This window comes from Oncorhynchus gorbuscha, linkage group LG05, assembly GCF_021184085.1.
Source record: "Oncorhynchus gorbuscha isolate QuinsamMale2020 ecotype Even-year linkage group LG05, OgorEven_v1.0, whole genome shotgun sequence".
NCBI classification, from domain to species: Eukaryota; Metazoa; Chordata; class Actinopteri; order Salmoniformes; family Salmonidae; genus Oncorhynchus; species Oncorhynchus gorbuscha.
In genome coordinates, this window is record NC_060177.1 from 35,845,456 (window position 1) to 35,866,348 (window position 20,893).

General features: G+C 43.2%; 1 protein-coding gene across 11 annotated transcripts in view; it reads right to left on the reverse strand.

Annotated features, from left to right (window-relative positions):
* Positions 1-919: 919 nt before the first annotated feature.
* Positions 920-20,893, reverse strand: part of LOC124035894 (activating molecule in BECN1-regulated autophagy protein 1-like) — a 95,949-nt gene continuing 75,975 nt past the window's right edge. For 7 of the 11 annotated variants that reach the window (XM_046349721.1, XM_046349725.1, XM_046349720.1 and 4 more), the window contains 3 exons: positions 15,225-15,335; positions 14,728-14,924; positions 4,299-6,604 (listed from right to left, as the gene is read on the reverse strand). In XM_046349721.1, the coding sequence (XP_046205677.1) occupies positions 6,291-6,604; positions 14,728-14,924; positions 15,225-15,335 (622 nt within the window). In that variant the 3' untranslated portion in view covers positions 4,299-6,290. The other 4 variants (XR_006838812.1, XR_006838810.1, XR_006838811.1 and 1 more) reach the window with 4 other exon arrangements.

Sequence of the window (20,893 nt, forward strand, 5' to 3'; positions counted from 1 at the left end):
GAAATTATAATGGGAGTGGAGAGACCATGGGTGGGGTGATAAGAGGGAGGAAAGAGAGCATCTATGGAACAGTGGGGGGAGGTGGGAAGGAAGAGGGCAAGGGAGCGAGAAGGAAAACTTGGGAGAGTGAGAGCAACAGAGAAAGGGGGCAAACAAAGAGCGAGGAAATAAGTGGGAGGAGGCCTTTGTCTTCTAAAAACTTCCTACTTTGTGGCAGTATTTCCCCAGAGCACCTGGCATACAATTAAACACATCGACTCCCCTCACTGAAGCCTCTCCTCGTCAAGAACATTGAGCAGCCACTGCAGATGGGCCGCAACCCAGAGTTGGACTCCCGGGAGAAAGTTTTGGGGCTGGAAGATGGCTACTGCAACAAGACTGGTGTAACTTGAGCTTCAGCATCCAATTAGTTCCGCCACCTATCTGACTCAATATCCTGGTGATTGCGCTGGATCAGAGGCTAGTCTGTGTAGGTGCTTCAGAGGGAGTATCCATTCACAAGAGGAGCATACTGTAGTTCTGGAAGTTCTCTGTTCTCTGCCTCCTGCACCTCAGCTAAATTCACAGTGGCAAAAGGAGGGATTGTATGGGGAATCAGACTGGCTAGGCCAGGTCCTATCCACAGTCACTTCCAACAGCACTCTCCATGGGAATTTATAAAGTTAAGTGCAATGCTTTCATCAATTTCCCAGGTCTAGTTTCCATCCATTTACACCGCTGTGTAATCCTACCAGTTGATATAGAGGCACGGCTTTGTTTGTTTGTTTGTTTCCCCGTTACCTCTTTGCACCGGTCTGAATCTTCATCTCGAGTGTAAACACGTACAGCCTCAGTTGTTCAGGTGGGCCAACACTAGATAACGCTCGCCCTCTTCAAACCCCCAGGGTATCCATGCGTCAGATCATAGTGGGACCTTTTCTTTGCCAGATCTGATACAGCAGAGCAGCGACTGTGAGTAATCCAGCGATTCGGTTGATTTTATATCTTTCCCCCTGAGTAGTTATCAAGAAAACATGAATAATTCAGCAGATTAGAAATAGTTATCCTTTTAGTTGGAGTAAAAAACAAAAAAGGTTGCAGTTTCATGATAATAAAAAATATAAAAAAATATCAAGGAGGAAATGATTCTGGAAGACATGAAAAACCCCAAGTGGGAAACAATCCTAATATTATTTTCATTTTAATTGCTCTTGTTATTTTTGCTCAATGCCTTGCTAGCCAAAAGTGTGTCTTTCTGTAGGAGGGGATGTGGGTTGTTTACCAGAAACAGTTGCCATGAATAAACCTACAAAGCTCCACAAAGATGCTAAAAATAAATGGAGGAAGCAAAATACCCACAGAAAGAATTAGTTCCATCTAACGTTAGCACGAGGTCCAAGCTCTCAAGAGCAGGGAGTCAGTCTTGAAGATCCTGTGCACAGTATTCTGTACTGTGAACATGACCACCCCCAATGACAGTGCCTTGTTCAAATTGACTAAACACAAAATGTTCAGGGATTATAAACAGCTGGCAGGATATATTGCCGTAGTGCTATCAATTAATGCATGAATGATACGATACATTCTCTTGAAATTATCATACTGTAAAATAGCACGGAGGGAGACGATGACAAGGTTTCAAACAGGTCATAACAGCTCACCATGTAAGGGGACCACTTCTTACTAGATGGAAGGAAAATGTACGATATCGTCTTTCATCCTGGAGAAAAAAAAAGAAAAAAAATGTATTGTTTCTTAGCTTCACATTTTTATTTGTTTATGATCAACATGTATTTTCTAGGATCTTTGGTGTTCCAACACCCCTTAGTTGCACATTGACTACTGTCATATACTGCGGGTTACCCTTTAAAAAGTCGATAGAAAACCACTCCAAATCACAATCTCCTACAACAAAAAAAACAGGCACACTGAAGACACTTCCTTGTTGAGTTCACGTACACTCAAGAGATCACATATTGACACACGTGAGAAAGAGACACCATTGTGAGTCAGTGACAACAGAACAAATACACTCATGACCTTTAGAATTTCCCTGAAAGTATTCATATAGGAAGCTCATTATCCTCAATTTATAAACACATTTCAGACTCAAATATATATATATAAAAAAAAAATCCTAAACAGATTTGATCCAAATTTCAAATCATATCCAGAAGGTCACAGACATTTTTATTCTGCTGCACAAACATATGAATATTAGCTGTATGAAAAAATGACAGTGTAATGCCTTGACAACACTGAGTTTTGTGAACAGTGTAAAGCGTTAAGTAAATACGTTGAGTATGTGATGTGATTACATATTGCCCTTAAATTGCACAGAAAATCTAAAAACACGGGTAGTCGCAAAACGTCCTGGGCTGTGGAGAACTGAATGTGGCGATTTCTACTGTATATACCATAGTTCCACTATTTAACTAGGGTTCTTGATTGAGTTTTGAACTGATGCGCACGCTGGCGGATTATTGTGTGTTGTTGAACTGACGAATAAAGAGCACAGATAGAAGGTGAAAGCCGAAACAGATGAGCTCATCTAACGCAATGCTGCATGAGCATCAAGGGTGACCAAATCCAAAGCTGCTCTTTCGCTGCTCTTTCGCTCACTGCGTTTTCCCCCACACTTCAAACCCAGCAGGACCGGAGCCCACAGGGAGCAGCTGTTCAGCTCTCCTGCTCCACCTCACCCAACAGTCACCCATGAAGCCACTGTAAGCTCCTGTCTTCTGATTTAGAACACATCCTTTTCCCCATTAGCCCTCTTGACCAACAGGACACTAGAATGCAGTCCATCATATCCTCTTCAAATACAATAGAAAACAGGTGAAAGAAAACCGTACATTCCACCCGTTCAAAAACAAAACAAATAAGAAAAACGCGAGATGAGTGTGCTCAAAAAAATAAATAAAAAACGTGGGAAACAAAAGTGTCAGGCTGTCGGCTCCAGTTCCCCAAGGGGGGGGGGGCTTTTCAGGAGCAGAGTCTGACAGATCTGGGTTAGCCTGAACCATTCCGATGCCTGATGTGTCTCTTGGTTTGTCTGTCGCAAACACTTTCCCGTTACACCCTTTTCTACTACCCAGATCACTCTGATATCCAACTCAAGAACTGTAAATGAGACTCCGGTCTTCCTGCTCTTTCCAAGGGTCGATGGTTAGAAGTTGTTGTAAACAGATGATTTTTGTATAAAATCAGAATGGTATTGTCCCTCATGGATCATACGCTAACATGAAACAAATTAATGCTGGAATAACAAGCATATATTTGTCCAAATCTAATTTCACTCTGAGTCTGACGCTATGAGAGGTAATCTAGTATTTCCCATAACCTTACAGGAGTCATTACAAGCCATAATGGGATCAATTATTATTTTTATTTATTTGTACCTTTATTTAACTAGGCAAGTCAGTTAAGAACAAATTCTTATTTTCAATGACAGCCTAGGAACAGTGGGTTAACGAACAACATATTTGTACCTTGTCATCTTGCAACCTTCCGGTTACTAGTCCAACGCTCTAACCACTAGGCTACCCTGCCGCCCCATTGAGGACAAATTCAAATGAAGATCGGCACAGTACAAGTGAGTAGTCAGTGATAGAGTATCGGAAAACACTGGGAAGACAATTTCACAATCGGATAAACGAATGAACAAAATATATTTATCGTTTTGACAATCTTCCTGAAGTTGTTTGTCGTTAGATCAGCATATGAACAGACAAATGGTGCATTGCTCTCCTAGAAGTGATCTGAACAACAGAGATAGACAGTGCTGCTGCAGGTTCAACATGACTAATGCAACTCTGGTTAAATTTATATGAAAAAAAGATTATGATCAACCTTACATTATTGCTTAAGTTGACATATCTTCTATAACCATCATCTTTCTAAAACATAAATAAACTCAACAGATACAATCACAATATACACAATACATAGAGAGACAGATATAAGCAGTGCAAGTTGGCTGGACCAACAGTGGCTGAGAGACAAAAACCTGTTCATAATGTGTAACTTTTCACATCAAAATATCAAAAAAGTAACCCATTCACCATGGAGCTGCAGTAAGCACTTCCGAATTCATTAATTCAACACAGTTTCTTTCACTGTCACAACCGACCACCTTGATAGGAAAAACAAGAAATAAAATGTATTATTTTTTGCAGATTACTGTTTAAAACCAGTTTTTAAAAAGGACTAAGAACTGACCAAAGCTCAGTTTTTGCCAAGATCCCGGGACCACCCAAGGAGTCCATTCAACCTAAATGGCATATATTATATTATTATTATTAAAGTCCATTTAGAGAGCTTTGCCCCGGTGGTGACTCGGAATGCTATCAGCACCATCGCCCCTGTGCACCTCCCACTGCCTCTCTGTCGCAACGACACAACCCTCAAGGCACCGGGGCGGCTCGTAGGAGGCAAACGGGCCATTTTTAAAGAGAGCCTTCTGGATGCATCTCCTTTTCAAATTCCATTTAGCCTTAGATGACTGGGCTCAACATACCACAGTGAACCGAGAGAAGGAATCCTACTGTATAAAAGACAACCATCACAAAACATGGGGTGACCGTTTGAAATCGTAGAAGAGATACACTATTGTCGAAATGCTTCACTTCAAATACTTGGCACAGCATTTAGGTGTTTCAAAACGCGTTTCGAAGTTACGAGGCTGCGGATCTAGAGCTCATGATCATTACATGCCAGTAGTACATGTGTACTGTACCCTGTTATTATTTCATCAACCTTTGAAAGACATAAGTCATGCTGTTTGTTTTCTTTTCCCGGGTACGGATTAGCCATTGTCACAGACACACCCGACTGCACACTGTACACCAGATACAGGCATCACACTGGGGAGAAAAGAGTAATGGTATTATCTGGCCACTGTCTGGGAGCAAAGTCTTGTAATGCTACTAGGTTCGGCTTAACGTATGACATCTCGAAGGATCGGCAATATTTGTCATCAACTATATGGTCGAGCTATTGTGACGCACTATTTGAACTTTACAAATCAAAACCGCGCAGCTTAATCAGTAAGGCAGTATCAATATGTTGAAAATAAGTCTAAATGAGAAGGAGGTTATGACATCATAAATAAGCAACAAAAAAAACACACAAAAAAGGAGGAGTCGGGAACTATTTTGTCATTAACAGCACACAGCGATAATATCGAATATCGCCCATATCTGGAGTAGCATATTGTGGAATTGGTCTCCCTAAATATTGCCCAACCCTAAATTCTACTCTGTAATGTAATGCTGCTCTCCTATGTAGTACAAGAGATTCAAAGTTATATTGGGTCAACTACATCTTTGCGAACCACTAATCAACCATGACGACTATAAAGGAAGAATGAAACGTTTTGCAACCACAAAGGGTGACATAGAACATCCTCTCTCTCTCTCACACAATAAAATATAATTCATAGACATAAAAAAACAGATAGTCATCCAGGTTCACAATCAAATTGTACCAATGTGATTGGTTAATAAAATGTGCTTCTACTCAGCATATCAGCTTCTTGCTAATAGTGATCAAGAGTCTTAACACGTTTTGCAAAAAAAGTTGCAATTTGATCATGGAATTTGGTCCTAGATGGCCTTTGAAAACCACCGATCTGAACCCTGATTGTAAAAGAGTCACTCAGGTCCACCTCCCTCCGATAGAATGGTCAAACTGTAGCTTTGGATTCTTGCACTCAATTGGGCAATGACACAAGTCTCAAACTGAAGTCAGGGCATGGAAAATAACACCACATCCAAGGAAGAGACCAAGCCTAATCCTAGGTTGAAGATAGGTCTCATCCAGCCTACTTTTGGATAGAAATCAGGACATGCAATGGAGGAGTAGGATTTCATTGTTGGGATTGGATTTCATTGTTGGGATTGGAAGCCTCCAGAAAAAACAGTAGTCAATGTAATAAGGCTAGAGGAAGGAGAGTCTTCTAGGTAGAGATCAGATGGATATGAAAAGCACATGACCATCTATTGACTGTAGAGGTCTCCATGGTAACTGGCACTGTAGCTGTTGTTGTCGAGAGGGGAGACAACAGGGGACAGGGTTGAAGAAGAGGAGGAGGAAGCAGAGTGGGAGTGTAGATCTAGATCATCGACAAGTCCCACACCCTCAAACGCATCGTCTGTGTCCATAGGGGTCCCATCGGCCCCCTCCTCCACCCCAATGGGCCCCTGAGGGCTGAGATGAAAAGAGACTGATGTACTGGAAGGGGAGAGGTGCTACTGTCCTGCTATGGGCCCCACAGAGGGCTCTAACAGGAATGCTGAGCTCTCACCCAGCTACATGCTCTGGTGGGTCAGAATACGGGTGGTGGGCTCTGTGAACGACAGAGTGCCCCGGTGGGGCGGAGAGAGGGACGTCCAACCATCACCACCACCCTGACCCCTGCCCTGGGTGCCTCTGTCCCCACCCGGTGCCTCTGTCCCAGTCTGGGAGCCGCGGTGGATGCGGTGGCTAACGATGATGCTGTTACCGAAGCTGCCCATGGTGGTGCTCTGCTCCCTCTGGACCACGGCCGTCATACCACCCTCAGCGATCAGCCCGCGGAGCCGAGAAACGGCGTCCTCCCCACTGCCCTGGTCTTGAGATTCCCCTGGGCGGGGAGGAGGAGGAAAAGACATGGAGAGCTTGGTAACACATACAGTAGAAACAGTTACATTAATTTCCTCAATGTTGGATTCACTTCATTACTGAAACAAAAACATGTTGGTTCGCAATGTTCTACTCGCTCAACATGTTGTTTGCACCTAACTACACACACATGAAAAACAAACAATTTCCACTTTTTACACAGATGCATGTCCTCTGCTTGGCGGTTGAGAAACTGCCTCCATAACTGTAACCAGACAGTATAAACTATTTGAGGGAAGGTGGAAGTGGCAGGCATGACGTGATGGAGGTGGGCCTCTTCTCTGTGATTTGGCACGGAGCGGTGATATCCGCGCTAGCCCTAATGATGGCCACGTTACCTGACAGGGGAAAAATATAGGTAATTAGAAGGCTGGCTAATGTCTTAGTGTCCAACTAGCCTGGCTAAATCCACTCCTAAAACAGTGTTACCAGTCTGCTCTAGCATCTAGCCCCTACAGTAATACCACATACAGTAATCATATTAGTCGGGCAGCTGCTGTTGGTGCAGAGTTCAATTTATCCCAATCCCCTATTGAAAGGAAATCAAAGATTATTTACCGAGCCTAAAAGATATATTAAGCGGAGGAAGTGCAGCCAAATAAATGTTTGAAACTAGACAGCCGTGTACTGTAACATCACTGGAGTATGAATAGAGTGAGACATGATGCAACTCAAGTGTTACGCCTATCTGTCAAGCACACATGGATATTTGGCTTTGCCACAACGTGATTGGCTGTTCATACCCATGAATTCAAAAAAATATATTCCTCTACAGGCAAAAAAAAAAAACTGTATATGAAGATTACTGTGTGAACGTCGGCAGCCTAAATGTTTTGCAATCGCACTTAATGTGATGCGGGGAATGAAAATGAGAGAGTGAGTCGGCTGCCTCTAGCGATGCATGGAGAAGCCAGACTGACAGATCAGAGTACTGGGTGTTTTCTGTCAGTCACGGACTCTCCCGGGACTCTGCAAAGGAAATTCATATTGAAATCTGTGTCAAAAACAAAGCCACAGTCAGAAGCACACAAGTGCAGTACCATAAGGTGGAAACACAGCAACTTTAGCGTCCAAAACGTCAGGCATTCAGGATATGAACATAGTCCTTAAAAAAATATATTATTGTACTTATGGCTGTCCCTTCTACTGAAAACAGGAGGCATCTGTATTGTTGTTTTTGTCAGGCGCTTAAATTGTTGGGAATGTGTCAATTTGGAAGAGTATGTTTTTGTTCTTCATTTGAATTGGGCTCCAAGCAACCATAAAAGTTTCTGAACAATGGTACTATACCGTTATCTGCAGAATTCACTGGGTGTGCCAGCAGGACAGTGGCCCTGGCAGTGCCCTAATTCGTTTGGACGAGGCTACAACTGTAAATTGGAAGAACATTCAAAAGAGCTACTGTTTACGATGTACAATATTATTTTTCGCACCATGTTTGCTGGCAAGTCACATCCACTCCACAGTTTATGGCTACTGTATTCACTACGATAATTTGTGGTCTATAGATCATATTCCTTAGAGTGTAAGAAATGTGTGAGCGTCGACAACTGGGCTGTAATAATCCCAGCCGTAATAATGCTCTGTTGCCCCTACAAGGGGGAGGCCATTAACGGGTTTAATGAAGGGGAGAATATGAGGGAGGAAGAGGGAGGCCTCCTCCCTCGGTTTCCTCAGTCCCAGAGATAAGGAGACAGTGAGTACTGACAATCTTCTCAGACAAGGACCAAAGGTATTTATCACAGCCAACCACCCCTGTTGACTGACTGGTCTTGCTAATGATGTGGTGGTAGAACGGTGTTCAGATCATAGATAAAGAACTGAGATGACCTCGTGTGTGTTTTCTCTGACTCACCTGGAGCTACATTATGTCTCCTTTATGTCTCCTATTTGGCAACCGTTTTGCTCTCAGGCAAAGTTTGTCTTGACTTTTAACACTATTTTGTGGCATATGATGACCCCACAAATGCCACTCAAATTGAGATAAGATTGTATTTACACTGAGAATCAGGTGTGAGGAGGAGGACTGGATGGGGTTACCTGGGTTAGCTAAGGTGGTGCTGGCCTCTGAGGAGGCCTCGGCTGACAGAGACGGTGCAATCTCTGTGCTGCTGCCTGGATGAAGGTCCCTTACGTGTCTACCAACTCGGGGAGGAAGGAAATAAACTCAGCACATGTTGAGACCTTGTTCGCTGGGAGAGAATGTACATTTACCTTTCCTTTTATACGGTTTAGAAAATGTGCGTGCCTTGGTGACGCCGACAGAATCTTGTGTTCGACATGTAAGAGGAAAACTACATCCAGTCAGATTACAACCGTTTACCCAGGTAAACATTCAAACTCATTCAATTCCTCCCAAAACAAGCTCATTGTGAAGGGAATTCTTCAAGGTGATCTGCACCAAAAAAGAAATACACGTCAAGGAGATGGATCTGTACTGAGTGTAGTACCCCGTACAATGATATATTTGTAGAAATATAGACTTATTACTCTGACTGAGAAACCTGTGCTGTGTTTAACCATATCCCTGAAACATGTTTCCTAAAGAAATGTGTCGTCTCAGGGAGGGGGAGAGGAATCGGATTAGTGCAGTGTTTTGTTGCTCCATCTGCGAGGTGGAGAGATGAAAGCCTGCATTGGGCGGCTGCCGTCTGCCGATGAGGAGAGCGGGTGAGGATAGTAACATTTTAAGTCTCTCGTATGCAAAACTGGACTAGGAACAGTTTCTCCTATACATGTTCTCTCATACCTCCAAAATCGTGGATATCTGATTGTGACATCAAAGGTGAATATTGCTGTGACTATTTTCACCTCCAGATCCAATCAAACCAGAGACTGACAAGGCTAGGGGATTATACCGAAACTCGCATGGCATCAGGGAATTGGATATAAGATGTGCCAGTGGGTGGCATTCTGACTGTTCGATACCACAAGGCCAGAGGCTGCGTGAGTAGCACTCTCAATGTCAGTCACCTGTCCACCTGCTAACTGAACTGCAGAACCTTTTTAGAGTGGACGTTTTCCCACAGTATAAACTTGACAGGTACAAATGCATTTAGGTTTTCACCTTAGAAGGGACGACAGGACGTTTTCAGTGATGGATTCCACCCATACACCTTAACGACGCCTCCTCTTAATAAGTAGATGACAGACGAGCCTTGGTTGGTTAACCACAAAGAAAAAAAACAATGTTCACAAAAACTGTGTGGTGACGTTTCGGATCTAAGATGATTCTCATTCAAACCATTAAACCATAGTTCAGTAAAAAAAAAAAAAAAGTAAACTGAAGATTTGAAAGATCATTTCTCCCTCACCCCACACATATACGGTATAACCTGTGTAATTACACTCTTTTCAAAATACTGAAAGTTTCCAGTCATTAAAATTGGAAAGGTTTCTTGACGACTCAGATAGGAAATGGTAAGTCCTGGGTGTCCTCTATTGCTACTGTTGATTAGTCAAATATCCTCAGTCTATTCTCCATATCCCCATCGAACAGAGGGAGGCGCCATTTAAATCCTCTTCGGTGGAGTAAGAGAGCGTCTGCTTTATTGCTCTGCCCTGTATCATCTCCCAAGCGTGGCCCCAAAAACACAGGTAATGAGGGAACGTTTCCTCCGTACCCACACGGCCTCTATTGGCACATCAGAGGACCAGCGCTGAGCATTTCCTGTAGTCTCTCTCTCTCTCTCTCTCTCTCTCTCTCTCTCTCTCTCTCTCTCTCTCTCTCTCTCTCTCTCTCTCTCTCTCTCTCTCTCTCTCTCTCTCTCTCTCTCTCTCTCTCTCTCTCTCTCTCTCTCTCTCTCTCTCTCTCTCTCTCTCTCTCTCTCTCTCTCTCTCTGTGGGATAAATGATCATTTGGCGTCATAATGCAACTCAGGCGCTTTAGCTTCATCGCTGTCCTAACAAATTGATTGCGGCTGATTTACCTGATCGGTGGGGCTATTAGGGCTTTCCAAAGTGTGTCGCTGCCTTAATGAAAGCAGGTGGGAAGTGTGTGTTTATTACTCTCCTCTGCACAAAACATAGGGTGTCAGAATGGCTGGAGGGGACTCGACTCAAACGGAATCTTGGCTAAAGTCACTTTGCCAGGTGGGTGTAACAGAGATGCTGGTTGGTTTCTTTCTTGGGGATCATTCGGGAAAACGATAAATCAGAGCTACTTAACTAAAATGACATATTAGGCCTTGCACAAAAGTGAAAGTAAGACCCTGGGCAAGAGTGTTCTTTGAGCCAGCTATTCTGCCAAGGCATAAATAGGGTAGGTGTGTAATGACTCTTATTATCATAAAATGCGATCATCCTCTCACAACAGTGCTGCTAATCCATTTCAAATGAACACGTCGAGCAATGTTTCAAGAGTAGGGTCTGAGGAGTGTGCTGTTCAATGCGATGTGCGGAGGCGTGTTCCCAATGCCTGCTCTATCCAACAGCAACACTCCATCAGGCATGCACTGGAGAGAGCTGCTAAAGAGTCACTTAAGGCATCACAGCCGTGGAGATGCTGATTGGTCAAACCAGCCAGCTCACAGTATGTGGATGGATGACTCAGATCCGAATGATACGTAAATATAATTTCACTTTTGACCTACAGTCAATTTGCACACACCAGTAATATTATGATGAATAAATTCAGGTTTTAATCATTAAAAACCTTTTCTTTGTGTTGAGTAATATTAGGCTTCCTGATAGTAGTGTTTTGTATCTCCATAATTTGCAAACAATACCTCCATCTACCACTGAAAACTCCTTGGATGATATATATCAGATAATATTAGATATTATGAAACCTAACTTCAGGTTTGGGTAAGGAAGTAGGTATCATGTAAGATTCTCTTACAGCGTTTCATCTCCAGCGTTTCTTATATAAGAGGGACTCAAGTCTTTTTTTATGGGAAGGAAAACACTACACTTCAAGAAATAGGCCCATTTCCACTGGAGAGTAGTGGCGTCTGAGCAGTCAACTTTTGAAGGGCGGCGGGTCGGAGTCAAAACAATCAACCTTAATTACCGCCGAACTCCTGAACACCTGTCAAGAGAATCCTCTCGTAGCTCAACCTGCATGACGAGGACCATGGCAGAATAAACAGACACGGTCAGAACTGGTTCCAAGTGAGGTACAGTTAGTACACTCCTACATACAGCACAGTGGCTCTCTATCTCCTTGCTATGCTATATAATCATTATACCAGTCATCGGTACATGAACAACAATAGGGGAGTAGAAACAGAGATAAATGATAAGTGCCGGATACGATTGGACGAAAGGTGAAAGGCCCTTGATCGCAAAGGCTTGGCATGAGAGCTTGCTTTCGATTCCTCGCCAGGTGTTTGTTTCAGTCATTCATTTGCAATGAGTATAATGGGAGGTGTGGTAATGCTCTCACAACGTAATGCCTCGTGTACAACATTCCAGCCGAGCCGAAATGGACTGTGGTGCTCTGTTTGTGGATGCGGACTCTTATGGAATTGAGTCTAAAACCCCTATAGTATTACCTTAAAAAGGCCCAGACACACAAAAGTAGACCATGCAGGTCTCATTTTCTCTGACAGCGCTCACTTTCCCAGATGTGCCACTGGGAAACATAAAGACACAGTCATGAAAATTATATTTCAGTGCCCCAAGAGAGACGTGTTTTGGATGAGACCCAAAATCACGACATATATTTCTGTGATCTGTTACTAAGACAGTTAATGCAGAGATATCGGGTAATTGGTATTGCTATATTACCACTGGGACAACAGACAAGTAATGGTCCACTTCACCTGACTTTGGAACCAAGGGCAATTCAGAGGTTATTGTCTTAAAGGGCACTTTCACTTCTTTAAAAAAATTTATTTAGTTTTTACTTCACATTGATTATGTCCAGCACCACCTCAACATCAACATATGTGAAAATGGCACCTTTCTGTTTTGTAGTAAAAAAGAGAGGAAGTATAAGTATTTCCAAATGACATCATTGATGTGCATCATGTGATTTTAATCAATTATGAGTAGGCATTGCCTACGAATTGGTTGATGATGTCATTGGAAAGACACAGTATCTTCCTCTATCTTTTTTTTTACCACAAAATATAGAAACACGGCATTTTCACATACAGTATGGTGATGTTGGGGTGGTGCTGAAGATGACGAATAGGAAGTTGAAAAATTGTGAAATGTACCTTTAATTAACTAAATAAGTATTTGCTTCCTGTAGCCAGGTTCTGAATAAGCCTTTAGTGCATGCCTTTGAGGTCTTTGTTCTGCTCTGTATGGAATGAGGTCAAGGAGGATGTTAAGAATGATTGCAATTAGGTTAAGTCTTAAATGCCAAATGAAAAGGATTCTATAAAAAGTGAATTCAATTATGACGCTACTAATTTGCCAGGTTGTATTTCCTGACAGCAACGAGGAACAAATTCCCCATTCATGAAAAAACACAACCATTGTAGAAATGCACTGAAACAGAACAGCAGAAAGTGTTGTGCAGTAAAACGGAAATTCAGTGATGGGGTGATCATTACCATCACTGACTATCCAAGAGGGTCACTAGCTGATATGATTAATCACAAGACCAGAATGGTGATTTAAACAGTTCACTCGCTCAATTAATGACACATTTATGCTTGAGGGGAGCGTTGGGCTCTCTGCGTATATATTGCATATTGTGACTTACCTGTTAAGACATCACATAGTTGAACAGCTCAGTATTATGAAAACGATATACAGTGCCTTCGGAAAGTATTCAGACCGCTTGACCTTTTCCACATTTTGTTAAGATTCCAGCCTTATTCTAAAATGTATTAAATAGTTTTTCCCCTCATCAATCTACACACAATACCCAATATTAACAAAGCAAAAACAAGTTCAGATTTTTTTGCACATTGATTAAAAAAAGAAGGGAAATATCACATTTACATAAGTATTGGATGGTGAACCTTTGCCCCAGTCTGAGGTCCTGAGCTCTCTGGAGCAGATTTTCATCAAGGATCTCTCTGTTCTTTGATACGTTAATCTTTGCCTCCGTCCTGACTAGTCTCCCAGTCCCTGCTGCTGACAAACATACCCAAAGCACGATGCTGCCACCACCATGCTTCACCGTAGGGATGGTGCCAGGTTGCCTCCAGATGCGATGCTTGGCATTCATGCCAAAGAGTTAAATTTCCTCCAGATTCAATCTTGGTTTCCTCAGACCAGAGAATTTTGTTTCTCATGGTCTCAGAGTCTTTAGGTGCCTTTTGGCAAACTCCAAGTGGGCTGTCATGTGCCTTTTCCTGAGGAGTGGCTTCCGTCTAGCCACTCTACCATAAAGACCTGATTAGTGGAGTGCTGCAGAGATGCTTGTCCTTCTGGAAGGTTCTCCCATCTCCACAGAGGAACTCGGGAGCTCTGTTAGAGTGACCTTCGGGTTCTTGGTCACCTGTCTGACCCTTCTCTCTCGATTGCTCAGTTTGGCCGGGCGGCCAGCTCTAGGAAGAGTCTTGGTGGTTCCAAACTTCTCAATTTAAGAATGATGGAGGCCACTGTGTTCTCGGAGACCTTCAATGCTGCAGAATTATTTTGGCACCCTTCCCCAGATCTGTGCCTCGACACAACCCTGTCTCTGAGCTCTACGGACAATTCCTTCGACCTCATGGCTTGGTTTTTGCTCTGACATGCACTGTCAACTGTGGGACCTTATATAGACAGGTGTGCCTTTCCAGATCATGTCCAACCAATTGAATTTACCACAGGTGGACTCCAATCAAGATGTAGAAACATCTCAAGGATAATCAATGGAAACAGGGAGCACCTGAACTAAATTTCGAGTCTCATAGCAAAGGGTCTGAATACTTTTGTAAATGAGGTGTTTGTTATTTTATTTTTATAAATTAGCAAAACATTTGAAAAACCTATTTTCACTGTCATTATGGGGTATTGTGTGTAGATTGACGAGGATTTGTATTCATTTAATCAATTTTAGAATAAGTCTATAACGTAACAAAATGTGGAAAAAGTCAAAGGGTCTGAATACTTTCCAATGTCATTGTAGATCTAGTAGACAGGGTAAATGCTGGAGGGACTGGGGGAGAGAGACATGGGTATAGATATAGGTAGACCTACTGTCTGTTGCTTCGGAGGCCCGGAATGTGCTGGGAACCTGTGGATCTCGGTCGATCTGTGTTTCGGCATTCTGAAGCTGTAGGATGGGTGTCTGTGTGCCTTGTGATGTCACAATGGGGGTAGGGTGACGGGGCTGGAGACCGATGGCGTTCATAAGCCCCATGTCCCTTTCAGACCTCAAGGGGGCCCTGCTGTTCCTGCAAAACACAGCCACATGGCCAACGCTGATAAAGGCCATATGGATAAGTGTGTGTATGACACTTGAGTGTTGGCATTGCATTTAGTTGAAAAACAACTTACTGTGCTGCATTTACCTTTGACAGACATGTAAGCACAGTTCAGAGAACACCTGCTAGACAGAGGACTTACATATCTCCATTGAAGAAAAAAAAAACTCTACTTGCCACCCCCCCAACCCCCTTCTCTGAAAGCCACATTTACCTAACTATTGTTCTCACACACACCATCCTCAAAGGCCTGCCCCAGCCAATTCTCACCCTGGTCGCTCTCCGTTGCGGCTCCCACCAGTACCACCGCCTCGATTGTTGTTGACAGCAAATACGGGCTCACTGTGCTCAGTGGGGCCGTCTCCGTCTAACTGGGCATCTCTGGAGGGGAGAGACGAAGGAGAGAGAAAGAGATCAAAAAGAGAGGGCGAGAAAGAAACAAAGAAAAGGAAAGAGAGACATTGTACAATGAGTCAGTGCTATCATGTCATCATTAATGTTTTATAATGGTCATATTTGTATGTTAAATCAGAGAACTAAAAAATGTTCAGTTCCAATGTCCCACTTGTCATGTCAGACCTATACAGCAGGTTATGCTAAAGCTTTCAATAAGTTACAGTATTTCAAGCAAAAAAGGATGTATTGTACATCATAAAACAAAATGTTTTGCTAGACAGAATGAGCAGTCCATACATTACCAACAAGCAAATCCCTCACAATGGTCCCCAGCATTAAGATGAAAAATCTTTATTGCTGCTTCATTGCATCATAGCTCAGAATGACACAACATTGACTGAGGCAGGTTGTCAGACCTGGATGCATCCACAACTGTGATTTCATCGGATAAAAATCCATTCAGGGCAAGCACTCCAGCTATCTTCCGTGTAGAGTATAAATAAAACGTACAGAATTTTACCTTGCAGTGAAACAGTTGAGATCGTTTTCATAATACTGCACTGGTCTGAGAATCTGACCAATAAGTGTCTGTTCCATTGGTGTTGAGGCATAGAATGTCATGTTGAACCATAAAATAACCTTAAGATGTTTCGTATTGCGTCAGATGGAAATATTGACGAATACGCTGATTCGGTGTGCGAGTTCATTAGAACGTGCGTCGAAGATGTCGTTCCCATAGCAACGATAAAAACATTCCCAAACCAGAAACCGTGGATTGATGGCAGCATTCGCGTGAAACTGAAAGCGCGAACCACTGCTTTTAATCAGGGCAAGGTGTCTGGTAACATGTCCGAATATAAACAATGCAGCTATTTCCTCCGCAAGGCTATTAAACAAGCTAAGCGTCAGTACAGAGACAAAGTGGAATCTCAATTCAATGGCTCAGACACAAGAGGCATGTGGCAGGATCTACAGTCAATCACGGACTACAAGAAGAAACCCAGCCCAGTCACGGACCAGGATGTCTTGCTCCCAGGCAGACTAAATAACTGTTTTGCCCGCTTTGAGGACAATACAGTGCCACTGACACGGCCTGCAACGAAAACATGCGGTCTCTCCTTCACTGCAGCCGAGGTGAGTAAGACATTTAAACGTGTTAACCCTCGCAAGGCTGCAGGCCCAGACGGCATCCCCAGCCGCGCCCTCAGAGCATGCGCAGACCAGCTGGCCGGTGTGTTTACGGACATATTCAATCAATCCCTATACCAGTCTGCTGTTCCCACATGCTTCAAGAGGGCCACCATTGTTCCTGTTCCCAAGAAAGCTAAGGTAACTGAGCTAAACGACTACCACCCCGTAGCACTCACTTCCGTCATCATGAAGTGCTTTGAGAGACTAGTCAAGGACCATATCACCTCCACCCTATCTGACACCCTAGACCCACCCCAATTTGCTTACCGCCCAAATAGGTCCACAGACGATGCAATCTCAACCACACTGCACACTGCCCTAACCCACCTGGACAAGAGGAATACCTATGTGAGAATGCTGTTCATCGACTACAGCTCGGCATTCAACACCATAGTACCCTCCAAGCTTGTCATCAAGCTCGAGACCCTGGGTCTCGACCCCGCCCTGTGCAACTGGGTACTGGACTTCCTGACGGGCCGCCCCCAGGTGGTGAGGGTAGGCAACAACATCTCCTCCACGCTGATCCTCAACACGGGGGCCCCACAAGGGTGCGTTCTGAGCCCTCTCCTGTACTCCCTGTTCACCCACGACTGCGTGGCCACGCACGCCTCCAACTCAATCATCAAGTTTACGGACGACACAACAGTGGTAGGCTTGATTACCAACAACGACGAGACGGCCTACAGGGAGGAGGTGAGGGCCCTCGGAGTGTGGTGTCAGGAAAATAACCTCACACTCAACGTCAACAAAACTAAGGAGATGATTGTGGACTTCAGGAAACAGCAGAGGGAACAACCCCTATCCACATCGATGGAACAGTAGTGGAGAGGGTAGCTAGTTTTAAGTTCCTCGGCATACACATCACAGACAAACTGAATTGGTCCACTCACACTGACAGCGTCGTGAAGAAGGCGCAGCAGCGCCTCTTCAACCTCAGGAGGCTGAAGAAATTCGGCTTGTCACCAAAAGCACTCACAAACTTCTACAGATGCACAATCGAGAGCATCCTGGCGGGCTGTATCACCGCCTGGTACGGCAACTGCTCCGCCCTCAATCGTAATGATCTCCAGAGGGTAGTGAGGTCTGCACAACGCATCACCGGGGGCAAACTACCTGCCCTCCAGGACGCCTACACCACCCGATGTTACAGGAAGGCCATAAAGATCGTCAAGGACATCAACCACCCGAACCACTGCCTGTTCACCCCACTATCATCAGAAGGCGAGGTCAGTACAGGTGCATCAAAGCTGGGACCGAGAGACTGAAAAACAGCTTCTATCTCAAGGCCATCAGGCTGTTAAACAGCCACCACTAACATTGAGTGGCTGCTGCCAACACACTGTCATTGACACTGACCCAACTCCAGCCATTTTAATAATGGGAATTGATGGGAAATGATGTAAATATATCACTAGCCACTTTAAACAATGCTACCTTATATAATGTTACTTACCCTACATTATTCATCTCATATGCATATGTATATACTGTACTCTACATCATCGACTGCATCCTTATGTAATACATGTATCACTAGCCACTTTAACTATGCCACTTTGTTTACTTTGTCTACACACTCATCTCATATGTATATACTGTACTCGATACCATCTACTGTATGCTGCTCTGTACCATCACTCATTCATATATCCTTATGTACATATTCCTTATCCCCTTACACTGTGTATAAGACAGTAGTTTTGGAATTGTTAGTTAGATTACTTGTTGGTTATCACTGCATTGTCGGAACTAGAAGCACAAGCATTTCGCTACACTCGCATTAACATCTGCTAACCATGTGTATGTGACAAATAAAATTTGATTTGATTTGAGATCTTCAATTCACATTTAAAACATTCCTGTCCAGTAGGATTGGATTACATCTTTAAACAGAGACGGAATGGCACTGGAGTTCACCTAGAGGCAGCCTTGGTATTTGAATCCTGCAAAATGATCCATAATGATTTCTTAAGTGGGGGCGGCAGGTAGCCTAGTGGTTAGAGCGTTGGGCCAGTAACCAAAAGGTTGCTAGATTGAATCCCCGAGCAGACAAGTTAAAAATCTGTCGTTATGCCCCTGAACAAGGCAGCTAACCCAATCATTGTAAATAAGAATTTGTTCTTAACTGACTTTCCTAGTTTAAAAAAAGGTTAAATAATTTAAAAAAAAAAAAAAATGTGTTTTTTAAGCGCATTGTTTTTTTATCAAAGTTTAGTTTTTTGATAGCTTAGCAAGTATAGAACATAAGAATTTTTCGCTTCATTTACGACACAGAAGGATTCCTCAGACGTTTTGAACAGATTAAAACAACCCTGCGTAAGGACCTTAAGAACAGCCTCTCGATACGGGCTCCTACGGAAAACATGGTGAGGACGACGAGGCGGTAGGAGACTAATTAACAAACCAAAGTCTATTGTATGCACTAACAATGAGAGTACCGGAGTTAGGTGATCACGGACGGGCCTGGCCATTTCTGCAGGCTGACCCTCAGGCAAATTACGTCACCCACTCCAAGGCAATTACAGTCCATACCGAGAGCAGTGAACCAACCAAAATGTAATGAACGTTTTTTTTCCACCAATGCCTTCACACGTCGGGCACTCTACAATCTTCAAGGCTTAACAAGTCTCCTCTTTTGTATGAGTTCATGTCAGAGAATGATTTTGACCTGATCTGCCTCACTGAAAAATGGCACAAAGAGGGGGACTATTAGCATCTAAATGCGGCAGCTCTGCCTGGATATAAATACATTGAAAAGGCGCGCGGCCTGAGTTTTGTGAACTATTAACCTCTGTACGCTAAATCCTCTCCAACATTGTAATTTTGGGTGACTAACATCCATGTTGACTCACCAAAGTGCTCTAAGGCTGCTGCCTTCCTTAACATGCTGGACTGCCTAAACCATGTGCAACATGTAAATGTTCCCCACCCACAATCGTTGACACACAATACATTATCACTGGAGATGTCCCTGCCTCTAACTTGGATGTCCTCGAACTTGGGTGTATCTGACCACAAGCCTGTGACATGGTCTGACTGCTCCCATTCCGCTCCAACGCCAAAAGGGGGCCTTTCAATTCTGCCACCTTAGGAAACTTAACACACCCCTCTTCCTGGAACACATCTAGCCCACCTTTGAGTCTGACTGCAGTGAGCTGGCCCTCGACGACATGGGCAACCTGTATTACAGCACTATGGGTAATACCCTGAATATCACTGCCCCCGGAAAAACACGAAAGTAACCTTCCAACACTCTTCAACCCGGTTAAAAAAATACTTATTAATCACCATAGTTACAGAGGATGTCTAAGTCACACCCAAATAGTATTGTGGCCTGAGTGTTGGGAGAATGCAAGCCCTCCATAAAGCCTGGTTACATTGAATAGCTAGAGATAGTCAAGCAGTTGGTTACTGGGAAGACAGCACCATTTAAATGCATCTATCAGCTGTATCTTATTAGACAGATTAATAAACTGCATCTTATTAGAAGGATTAATAAAATGCATCTTATTAGAATGATTAATAAACTGCATCTTATTAGAATGATTAATAAACTGCATCTTATTAGCTGGAAATGAGCAAAATAATTTTCCATGTTCCATTAATCCCCAGCTGCATTTTATTAGAAGGATTAATAAGCTGCATCTTATTAGAAGGATACGAGCTAAATAAGTTTCCATGTTCCATTAATCCCAAACTGCATTTTATTAGAAGGATTAATAAACTAAGCTGCATCTTATTAGAAGGATACGAGCTAAATAAATTTCCATGTTCCATTAATCCCAAGCTGCATTTTATTCGAAGGATTAATTGAACTGCATTTTATTAGAAGGAAACGAGCAAAATAAATGTCCATGTTCCATTAATCCCCAGTATCAGTGGACAAGCAGCAGAGTCAGCGAATCAGCAGCCTGTGAGAGACACTGATAATTCATGTACACTTAACGTCCCTTCCGCTACAACCGTTAATTAAAATAAGTACGAGACAGAGAAATGAAATACTTGATAAGAAACTTAGCAACGGCTCTTTTTGGGGTAGTTACCATGGATCTAGGAAAACTGCTGGCAGGCATCAAATTGGGAAGATCGAGCACAAAAGTGGATATCTCATATGGACTGTTCTTCTTTCTCATGCCGGGAGGTAAATAAACAGTATGTGTATATTTACAAAGACCATATTCTGGTGTGTAAACAGTGCAGTTGATGGACTGGTATGCTGAAAGAAAAAATGGATGAGAGAGAGAGAGGGAGAAAGAGGGGATATTCTATTCACTCACTCCCTCGGGCAAAAACTATATATCTGAGAGACAAATTGAGTGCATGACACTTAAAATCGCTGGAACGGCAGCCCC